The sequence below is a fragment of the Prionailurus bengalensis genome, chromosome E2, assembly GCF_016509475.1.
Source record: "Prionailurus bengalensis isolate Pbe53 chromosome E2, Fcat_Pben_1.1_paternal_pri, whole genome shotgun sequence".
Taxonomy (NCBI): Eukaryota; Metazoa; Chordata; class Mammalia; order Carnivora; family Felidae; genus Prionailurus; species Prionailurus bengalensis.
Window position 1 is genome coordinate 17,950,261 of NC_057352.1, and position 10,206 is coordinate 17,960,466.

At 55.8% G+C, this 10,206-nt stretch overlaps 2 protein-coding genes across 10 annotated transcripts; both read left to right on the forward strand.

The window, feature by feature from the left end:
- Positions 1–263: 263 nt before the first annotated feature.
- On the forward strand, positions 264–6,237 carry ALKBH6 (alkB homolog 6). 9 transcript variants are annotated; one of them, XM_043600726.1, is made up of 7 exons: positions 264–327; positions 1,117–1,195; positions 1,506–1,574; positions 3,554–3,614; positions 3,958–4,130; positions 4,339–4,455; positions 5,609–6,059. In XM_043600726.1, the coding sequence occupies exons 2-7, from the start codon at positions 1,127–1,129 to the stop codon at positions 5,870–5,872; spliced, it is 753 nt and encodes a 250-aa protein (XP_043456661.1). In that variant the 5' UTR covers positions 264–327; positions 1,117–1,126; the 3' UTR covers positions 5,873–6,059. The 9 variants fall into 9 exon arrangements, with proteins under 9 accessions (XP_043456661.1, XP_043456662.1, XP_043456660.1 ...); XM_043600727.1 differs by lacking the exon at positions 264–327 and adding an exon at positions 335–353; XM_043600725.1 differs by lacking the exon at positions 264–327 and adding an exon at positions 360–546.
- Positions 6,238–6,503: 266 nt separating this feature from the next.
- On the forward strand, positions 6,504–10,206 carry SYNE4 (spectrin repeat containing nuclear envelope family member 4). The gene is made up of 7 exons (XM_043600699.1): positions 6,504–6,635; positions 6,827–6,977; positions 7,469–7,612; positions 7,818–8,333; positions 9,056–9,133; positions 9,839–9,894; positions 9,988–10,206. The coding sequence occupies exons 1-7, from the start codon at positions 6,508–6,510 to the stop codon at positions 10,163–10,165; spliced, it is 1,251 nt and encodes a 416-aa protein (XP_043456634.1). The 5' UTR covers positions 6,504–6,507; the 3' UTR covers positions 10,166–10,206.

Genomic DNA, 10,206 nt, shown 5'->3' on the forward strand with positions numbered 1-10,206 from the left:
AGCGGGCTCCCCTCCCATCTGGCCCCGTTCCAAGGGTACCCCTCCCATCTGGGCCCACTCCACTGTGTGGGCGGGTTGGGTTCTGGAGTTCTGATTGGTCAGTACCAGATGAAGGCCCGTCTCCGAAGGATCCCCAGTGGCTCAGAGGCCAGGAGGTGCAGCCTATCATACACGAGAGTGAAGGGGCGGGGCAATAGCGTGTGAGAGCGCCGATTGGGTGGAAGGCGGACCCTTAGGACCTTTGAGAGTTCCCGTTGGTTTGAGAAAACGTGCGTCAGGAACGTGGAGCGGAAGTGACTGGGAAGGGAATGGGGTAGTTTAATTCGGGTATTGGAGGGGTACTCTGGTGGACGGTCAGATTTGGGGGTGGCTGGGGGGCGGAGATGGGTGTCCAAGAGGGTTGAGAATGGGGATCTAGGGAAGCTCAGATGGGAGTCCAGGGAAACTCAGAGTGTGGAATTCTAGAAAACTCGGGGTGGAGAGTCTAAGGGGTTCAGGTAGGGAAGAAGGTTTGAGAGGAGTCAAGCTCCGGACTAAAGGCCCAAGGTTGCTACAGGGAAGGGGCGCTCGGGAGGGGAAGTGTGAAGGGGTCCGGAGTGGGGGGATCCGAGGAGACTGAGAGTGGACCTGTCTGAGGAGACTCAGATTGGGGGCACGCGTGTGTTCAGAATGGGGCATCTGAAAGGGCTCGAGGCGGCAGGAGGGTGCATGGGGAGTTTGAATGTTGTTAGAGACCCAGACTCATGGTCGCAGATTTGAAGTTGTTAGGATGGCATCTCAAACTGTTTGAAGGGGCTTTGGGGTGCAGCCCTGGAGGCTATGCGTGGAGCTCTTGGGAAAGGCTCCCAGTGAGGTCAGAGGATATTCTCTGTGAGAGGCTTAAGGGGCAGAAATGTGTAGTTTCGTGGGCCATTGTGGATGAAGTTTGGGGCAGTGTTCTGGGTACTCACTGTGTCCGGGTGGCTTTTGAGATGCTGAGGACTCAGGTTTTAGAAACCAAGTGAGTTTCACTGTAGGGACAAGGTGAGGCCCTGGCCCTTGATAAAGCAGAAAATGGGATCATAGCCTGAGGGTGGGAGGCTTGGTGACTTCAGAGTATCCTCCCCTCCCCCACAGGACTGGGTGCATGGAGTTGGTGTCCATGGAGGATCAGGATGCCAGGGTCCCAGCCCTGGAACCATTCAGGGTGGAACAGGTTGTCAGACTGGGGGTGCAGAGGGTGAAGGTGGGGACTAGAGGGTGGGGGATAGAGTGGGGATAGGCAGGCCGACTCCTGAGTTTGTGGGCTTGGACTGCTCCTTCCCTCCAAATTCATTCTTACCCTCAGGGTACAGCCCCACCCTCACCCCCACTTCCCACCCCCAAAATGGGCATTAGTCCTTTGACTTCAGGCCTTAGCCTGTTTGGGAACATCTGGAGACCCTTCAGAGGGAGGGTCTGCTCAGTGATACTAGAGCCCCGGTGTAGGTTGAAGGGCCACACCTTCATGGGGATCTCTATCCTAGGCACCACCTGTAATCTACTATGTCCCTGACTTCATCTCCAAGGAAGAGGAGGAGTATTTGCTTCGACAGGTAACCCCAACACCCTTCCGGTTTGTTTTTCCCTCCTTCCCAGATCCCTCCCCGATCTCCAGGTTCTGTGTGAGAGTCCCTAAGGCTACAGTAAAGATCCTGGCAGGAAGGAGAGTGACATCCAGCACCCATCCCTCATCTTCCCTTTTCCTCTCTCAGGACCTGCTGGGGTGTGTCAGAGCTTTTCCCAGGAAGCTTAGAAGAAACCAAACTGATTCTGAGGAAGCTAGTTCTTATGCAGCTCAGACTCCCGGTGCTGGGATAGCCCAGTGCAGCCTTCAAAACAGATGTTACTGAGATCAGATTCGTTATGCTAGAAACACGGTTACAAGTCTTATACCCTCTGTGCTGAGATAGCCCAATCCTGCTATCATAGAGAAAAGGAGGTTATAAACATAGGCTGAGATAGCCCGGTTCAGGCCCTTGAGGTTTGGGGAATTAGGAATTTGCAGTTTCAGATTTCTGTGCTGACATAACTCAGGCATCAGAATGCTACAGAGTAAATTCTTCCCTCTGCTGAGATGGCTCAGCATACACTCTGAGTCTTGGGAATAAGGTTACTAAGCTCAAATCACCTGTGCTGAGATAGCCCAGTATTCTGTATTCTATTCTTTTTTTTTTTTTTCAACGTTTATTTATTTTTATTTTTGGGACAGAGAGAGACAGAGCATGAACGGGGGAGGGGCAGAGAGAGAGGGAGACGCAGAATCGGAAACAGGCTCCAGGCTCGGAGCCATCAGCCCAGAGCCCGACGCGGGGCTCGAACTCACGGACCGCGAGATCGTGACCTGGCTGAAGTCGGACGCTTAACCGACTGCGCCACCCAGGCGCCCCTATTCTTAAGGTTTAGGGAGAGAAGAATTTAAAAAGCTCAGATCCTTTGGAGTCTCAGACCGTTAGTCGTAGAGCACAGATCTTCCCTGTGCTATCTCAACTAGTGTTGTCTAGTTTGAGTCCCAGGAATAAGTTAGCTACAGAACACAGACTCTGGGGGGCTGAGATAGCCCCTTCCAGCCCCATAACTGTGAAAGGAATGAGATTATCGAATAGAGTACATATTTCTTGGAGATTGCCTGTTCTAGACCTTTGGGATCTTGGCTGTGGAGAGTTTTCTTTCTTTCCCTTCCATCCTTCCTTTTTTTAAACATTTATTCGTTTCTGAGAGACAGAGAGATGGATTGTGAGCAGGGGAGGGGCAGAGAGAGAGGGAGACACAGAATCCAAAGCAGGCTCCAGGTTCTGAGCTGTCAGCACAGAGCCCAAGGCGGGGCTCTAACTCACAAACCGCTAGATCATGACCTGAACCGAAGTCAGGCACTTAACCGACTGAGCCACTCAGGCGCCCTTCTTTCTTATTTTGAGAGAGAGAGAGAGAGAGAGAGAGAGAGAGAGAGAGGTGTGAGTGGGGGAGGGGCAGAGAGATAAGGAGTGAGAGAATCCCAAACAGGCTCTGCTCTTCAGCTCTGAGCCTGAAGCGAGGCTCAATCCCAAGAGCTGTGAGATCATGATGTGAGCCGAGATCAAGAGCCAAGACACTTAACCAACTGAGCTACCCAGACACCCGGCAGTGGAGCATTTTCAAAGTACTCTCTGCTATGCTGAGACAGCCCAGCTTAGCACATTTTCTCCCTCAGGTGATAGGAGCAAAGAGGTTCCAGAAGTCGGGCTGTGCTGAGATAGCCCAGGATTCAGGAAATTACAGAGTGCACACTTTGCTGGGTTAAAAAAGTCCAGTCCAGCCCAGAGCTCTGAGTAGTTTCAGACCACGATTGTGTAGCTCTGGTTCCTTTCCTTGACCCTGGTAGACACAGGGTAGAGGTCAAACAACACAATCCTGGGAACATTCTATCTCAGAGAATAATCCCAGAGATTCTGAGATGACCCATTTCCACCCCAAGTAGAGGGCCCTATGTTGAACTGGGTGGTAGGATCAGTGAGGGTGGTCCTGAAAAAGGACTGATCCCCTCCCCACCTCCTAGGTCTTCAATGCCCCAAAGCCAAAGTGGACCCAGCTCTCTGGGAGGAAGTTACAGAATTGGGGTAAGTGTCCCTGCCTTGGGGGCATGGGTGATTTGGGGATATAGGCTGGGGCAGGTGACTCAGATTGGATAGTCAAGACACTGAGTGGGTCCATGAGGGCTCAAGGGGTTCCCAGGGCCAGGAGGATTCTGAGGGGTGAGTGGAGGTTCTGAGAGGTTAGGGATTTCCTGATAAGTTGGGATATCTCAAAGTGTCCAGGGGTTTGGAGAAGTCAGGAAGCCTTGGAGGCGTGGGGTAGTGATCTCCAGAGTCACAGGTTCCCAAGGGTCAGAGTACTGCCAACCACTAGAATATCCCTAATGGGGGTTCCAGGTGCCAGGGCTCCTTGGTTGGGTGTCCTCAGGACCCCATTCCCCTCTCCCAGGTGGGCTCCCCCATCCCCGGGGGATGGTTCCTGAGCGGCTGCCTCTGTGGCTCCAGCGCTACGTGGACAAAGTATCTGACCTCCGCCTTTTTGGAGGTCTCCCAGCCAACCACGTCCTTGTGAACCAGTATCTGCCTGGGGAGGGCATCATGGTAACCACACACCTTCACCCCGACCCCCAGACTTCCGATCCACCATGGGGCAGGGCCTTATGTTGACCCACCTCTACTCATTAAGCAGCCACATACCCCAACCAGGCATTCACCACCTCATCCCAAGCTGGGGTGCCCTCCTTGAGCCCCAGAGGGTGGGGGGGTGTGTGGACTCCTGCCCTGTCCAGCCCTGGTGCCCACTCCCCAGCCCCACGAGGACGGGCCACTCTACTACCCGACCGTCAGCACCATCAGCCTGGGCTCCCACACCATGCTGGACCTCTACGAGCCGCGGCAGCCAAAGGACGATGACCCCGCAGAGCAGGTGGGCCCTGAGACACTGCCCCAGCCTCTCGTGGGCATTCTGACATCCCACATCCTCCAAGAAGCCCCAGTCCCTCCTGCTTCCAAGGTACCCCTGATACTCTCCCAGACACCTTCCCCGGTCCCCTCAAGGAGTACACACCATATCCTCCCAGACTCCAGACCCATCCATTTGCAGGGTGCCCTAGAAATGATATCTATAGACACCCCAGTAGCCTCACCTGCTAAATGAATGCCCCGATGCCCCACAGATCCCCTGGCCCCACATGTTCAGAGTGCTCCAATGGCCCAAGGTCCATATAACCTAAGTAAGACTCCCCAATACTCCCAACAGACACCCATATCCTTGGATACCCCAACACCATTTACTCATGATTGTTCCTGACATCCTCTTAGACATCCTCTCTTTGCCCGCTGCACAAGGCTCACCAACACAGACCTCTCTGCCACTCCAATAGTGTAGATCTGCCTTGAAGGACACCATCAGATTCTTCTTGGGGCCTCAACCCATGACTGATTGCTCAAGGACCCCCCAGATATACTGACTCCCTTATGTGGGGGTTGCTCGTGACAGTGGCTTCCCTGACCTTTCTCTCAGTGATGCATTTCTGATACCTCATGGTTCACAGAAACTCCCCTGAACACCCAGCTGCTCCTTTTAGCCCTACATGCTCTTGGGTAGGCTGACATCCCCTTCCAGAGTGTGGGTGTCCTCAAGCATCCCGATGTCTGCAGACAGGCCCAGACCATACTGGCTCCTCACCACCTCACTGTTACTACCCAACCCCCACCCCTCCTAGCTTCAGCCAAACCCTCAGTCCAGTTCCACCGTTTCCTAGGACTGCAGATCCCTGGGTCTAAGTCCCAACCCCTTGGGGATCCCAGCTGCAATTCCCTTAGACACCCCCATCTGCAAACACGTTCCTGCCCCCTCCGAAGAGACTGCTTGCCCTCGCTCCCCGCCCCCCTTCCCCCCTCCCCCCACTAACTGAGACACGTAGGATTTCCCCTGCAAAGCTCCGTGGGAGCACACTTGCCCCTCAGCCTTTGCCCCTGGGAACTCGCTGACCCTTGCCCCGCTGACCATTAAATTCTGCTGACCACTACCCCCCTTGACTTCTGAGGGGCCCGCTGAGCTTCATCCCGTCCCGCAGCCCCGGTCCCCGCCCCGGCCGACCACCTCGCTGTTGCTGGAACCGCGCAGCCTCCTGGTGCTCCGTGGCACCGCCTACACGCGCCTCCTTCACGGCATCGCAGCTGCCCGAGTAGATGCGCTGGACGCCACCTCCCTGCCACCCAACGCCGCCGCCTGCCCATCTGCGCGGCCGGGAGCCAGCCTGGTCCGTGGCACGCGCGTCTCGCTGACTATCCGCCGGGTGCCCCGCGTGCTGCGCACCGGCCTCCTGCTCAGCAAGTGATGCCAGGCGCCGCCCTGCTCACATTCCCGGGCTCTCCACCTCCTGACAGCTGTGACCCTGTGACCTTGGAACCCTGGGGCAGAGATGGCTCCCCCCTCCCCCCCCCCCCCGGGTTATTTATTTTCCCGGTAACTTTGTGGGAACTACAGGAAGAGGCCCCATTTCAAATAAACCAACAAAAATCTTTCTTTGGTTTTGGATGGAGTGGCCGGGGGCGGGTGGGGCGGGGGCAGATGCGGGTTCCTGAGGGGTACGGTGTCTGGGACCTTGGATGGTGTGGGTCCTGGGGTCAGATGTACAGGTCCCTGAGTGGGGCAGAATCCATGGCTCATGAGGGGTCAGGGTTGTATCGGGAAACCCCTTAGGTGGGATGAGTGGGGTGAACCTGGGAGGTTCCGCTAACTGGCAGGCTAGGGAAGAAGGAGTTAAGTGGTGCTGCTGCCACCTGAGCCGGGCATCAAATGACCTGAGTCTAGTTCTGCTAGTGAGGAGGTGGAGTTGAGCCTGCCCCCCAGGCCTCTGGCTGCCTCAGGCCTGTGTGAGTCCTGCTGAGGAGGTCTGGGGGGATGCCCCTGGCCAGGAAAAGAGCTCTCACTGGGGATCCTCACTGACTCTCTGTCTCCAGGCTCCCAGCTATGGCCCTCCCCCCACCTCTGGGCCCTAGATTCCCCTCAGAGCCCCTCAACTACCCCGCTGGAGCCCCTAGGGAACTGGACATTGCTAGATGCACCATCTGCCCTGCATCTGGAGAGAAGAGAATCAGGTAGGGGCTGGGCTTTGGAACTTAGGTCCCAAAAGGGTGGAGGCAGTAGCAGGGGCATTTTGAGGGGGGAAGGTACTATGGCTATGATCACCTAGGGACATGGGAGGGGCACCTAAGGACAGGGGTAGGGTAGGGTGGATAATGGACACCTAGGCTCAGCCAGAGGCCTGTCAATGCCTCCTACCTCCCAGACCAGAACAGGCCCAGAAACTGGGGCAAGACTCCTTGGACCCTCCCGAACACTTCCAGGGTGGGCTGAGGGGCACTGAGCCTGCTGCTGGTCCCCTGAGATTGTCAGCACCCTCTTCCAGTGAGGACCCAGCTGGGGGCAGACACCGTGAGGTGAGCTGAGGTGATCCAGGCCCCCTTGTGCCAGCCCCCACCTCCTCTCCCCCAGAATTTGGCCTCCAAACTGGGCATGAGGTGATGATTCGGGAAAAGTGTTGGGCATCTGTGGGGGGAGGGACACTCCAGAAAATGATTCTTTACCAATCACTATAGAAAATCTTTATTATTTTGCCAACTGGGAGAGAATTAGCTCGTCATTGACCCTGGTGAAGTCCCATTCCTTGTGGGGATATCCAGCCCCATCACCCACTCTCTGTTCAGACCCCCAGGCCCCTTATGTCCACACTTCTAGGAGCCTTGAAAACCTGGAGATTCTGTCCAGGCCCGGCTCCACTGGGAAGGACTCCAGGTGGGAGCAGCCCTGGTGCAGACCAGAGATGGACTCTGCTACAGAAGGAACCTGCAGAAGAGGGGTGGCAATGGAAGAGGGGTGGCAAGGTCTGGGTTGGCCCACCGACCCTGACTCAGTCCCCTGTGTTCCCCAGCACCTCATCTCTGGCCAGGAAGTATTGGAGGCTGAGCAGGACAGCCTATCCCTTTGCCTGTTGGGGTTGGGCCTCCGGCTGCAGGACCTAGAACAAGGCTTGGGGCCCTGGGCATCAGCCCAGAGCGGGATGGTCCAGCTGCAGGTGGGCAGTGGGAGGCATCGGTATGGGAGGGTGGGCGGGGCCTCAGGAATGGGTACCAGCTTCCTGGGATGGGAAATGCGTTTACTCCATGTTCTAGGTGTCTGGGTAAGAGAAGGGGGAAGGGATATAACTCCAGGGAGCTGATCTCTGGTGCTCCTGGTGTGTGGGTGGGGGGTGGGAGTGGTGTCCAACCTTCTGTCCCCAGGCCCTACAGGCAGACCTATGTGGAGCAGCTGAGCGTGTAGATGCACTGCTGGCATTCGGTGAGGGGCTGGCACAGCGGAGTGAGCCTCAGGCCTGGGCATCCCTGGAGCAGGTCTTGAGGGCCCTCAGAGCCCACCGAGACGGCATCTTTCGGCGACTGTGGTGGCTGCAGGCCCAGCTGGTCAGCTACAGCCTGGTATGGCCCACCCTGGCAGTCCCCACCCAAGGTACCAATTCCACAACCCCCATGACTCTGTCCTCTGACCAGGTGTTCGAGGAGGCCAGTACACTGGACCAGGACTTGGAAGTTGAGGGGGACTTGGACGGGCCAGGACCTGGTGGGGCCTGGGGGCCCTGGGCACCCAGTGGCCTCCCTACTCCTGCAGAGTTGGAGTGGGACCCGGCAGGGGATGTTGGAGGCCTCAGGCCCTTGGGGCGAAAGACAGCCTGGACACCAGGAGCTCCCTGTGAGCTATGTGGCCACAGGGTCCCCGAGGGCAGGGGACAAGGCCTTGAGGTGAGAGCAGGTAGGGGACACCCTTCCTCCACAGGCACCCTTGGGATACCTCTGTGTGCCTCCTAGTAGGGTACTTCCCTTTCAAGGGGGTCTCAGTGGCTCTGTGTCTCCCTCTGTCTCTCTCAGTGTCTCTTTCTTGCTGTCTCAGTGCTGTCCTCCCTCCCTCCCCCTGCCTCTCTCGGTCTCTGTGTCTTCCTCTATCTCAGCCTCCTGGTTTTTCAAACATTCCAAATTCACTCCTATTTCAAAGCCCCCAGACACATGCCCAGCTCACTTCCTCACTTCATTCCCGTCTCTCCCCAAATCTCACCTCTTCAGAGGGGCCTGTCCTGATCTCCAAACGTTATCACTCCTTAACCTCTTTATTTTCTAACAGCACTTACCACATCTTGACATCGTACATTTATTTATTAATGTACAGTCTCTCTTTGCTAGAATATAAGCTCCGGGGATGCCAGGACTTTTCCTATTTGCATGCCCACCACATCCTCAGATTCTAGAACAGTGCCGGCATGTAATGGACCCTCATTAAATATTTGTTGAGTGAATGAATAAGTAATGTCTCTTCTCGGTTTCTTCGGCTCTGTCCCTCTCTTGTCTCTCCCTGAGATATTTTTCTTCCCCCAGAATCTCACCTCTGTGACAACCCCGTCTTGGCCTTTGCCCAACTTTGTGTCTGTCACTAGTTCTCTGAGAACTCCCACACCTTTATTTCCCCACAGGACATGCTCATGTCGGGCTTCAGCCACCGGAAACACTTAGCAGGTCAGCGAAGACGCTCCCTGCTCCGGAAGCCTCAGGTGAGGTGGTCCTCAGCCAGCTGTATCACTCTGGAATTTTGATGGCAAGTGACAGAAACCTAACCGAAATGGAATTACACAAGGGGATGTAATTTTTTTTATGTAACTGACAAGGCTGGGTGCTGCTGAAGAGATCTCAAATGCTGTCAGGGCTCAGTCCTTTCCTCTTTCAGGCTCTACTTCTCCAAGGTGGATTCTTTCTCAGCAAATGGCCACCCCAATACTCGCCCAATACTGAATACTCATTTCCCACTGGTATGCCCACCCAAGGAGAAGCAGGGTGCCACCTACCTGCTGGCAGCAGTGTCCCAGGGCTGCCTCCCACTTGCCCAGCTTGGGTCATGGCCTGCACCCTGAACCAATCACAGTGGCCAAACTGATGGAGTGCTCTCATTGGCCAGATCTGGCTCACATGCCCAGTCATGGAAGTGGAGACGTGTGGGGTCAGCCACATAAGAACCTGAAGGGCTGAGAGGGGGTCGGCATGATACCCTCCACCCACTGTACAAATTGAGCCACTGTTACCAGGAGAAGGAAGACTGGATGGAGGGCAGGCACAGATATCCACTACACCGGAGAGGGTTGGGAGGGTTCCAGGAAAGAAGGAAAAATAAACTCAGCCCCATAGGTCTTATGGTAGGAAGGAAGAGTCCAGAGTAAGTGTCCCTTCCATCCATTCTGCTGCTGGCTGCTGTCTCCCCTTAGGACAAGAAGCAGGCATCTCCCAACCTGCAGGATGTGATGTTGGAGGTAGACCCTGGGTGAGATGCTCGGGAGATGGGTCTGGGGGTGGGGGGTACAGGGGCTCATAGTGGCAGCGCACCATAGTTTCAACATTGCATTTCTCTTCACAGAGCCCCTCCTCCTGCATCCAGGTGGTCCCTGACCTTCCTCATTCTCCTCCTCTTCCTTCTCCTCGTGGGTGCCACATTGCTCCTGCCACCGTCAGGGGGGTCCTGCTGCTCTCCTGCCCGACTGGCCAGGACACCTCATCTGGTGCTCAGCTATGTCAATGGTCCGCCCCCAATCTGAGAACATGGCCCAGACATATGTAATAAATGGTCAATGTCCAA

Excerpts from the sequence above, each read along its gene's own strand:
- SYNE4 (XM_043600699.1), top strand. The coding sequence starts at position 6,508 with ATGGCCCTCCCCCCACCTCTGGGCCCTAGATTCCCCTCAGAGCCCCTC. Across the intron at positions 6,636-6,826 it reads TCTGGAGAGAAGAGAATCAG|ACCAGAACAGGCCCAGAAAC; the intron begins GTAGGGGCTGGG and ends CCTACCTCCCAG. Across the intron at positions 6,978-7,468 it reads CTGGGGGCAGACACCGTGAG|CACCTCATCTCTGGCCAGGA; the intron begins GTGAGCTGAGGT and ends TGTGTTCCCCAG.
- ALKBH6 (XM_043600721.1), top strand. The coding sequence starts at position 744 with ATGGTCGCAGATTTGAAGTTGTTAGGATGGCATCTCAAACTGTTTGAA. Across the intron at positions 1,575-3,553 it reads AGGAGTATTTGCTTCGACAG|GTCTTCAATGCCCCAAAGCC; the intron begins GTAACCCCAACA and ends CCCACCTCCTAG. Across the intron at positions 3,615-3,957 it reads GAGGAAGTTACAGAATTGGG|GACCCCATTCCCCTCTCCCA; the intron begins GTAAGTGTCCCT and ends GGGTGTCCTCAG.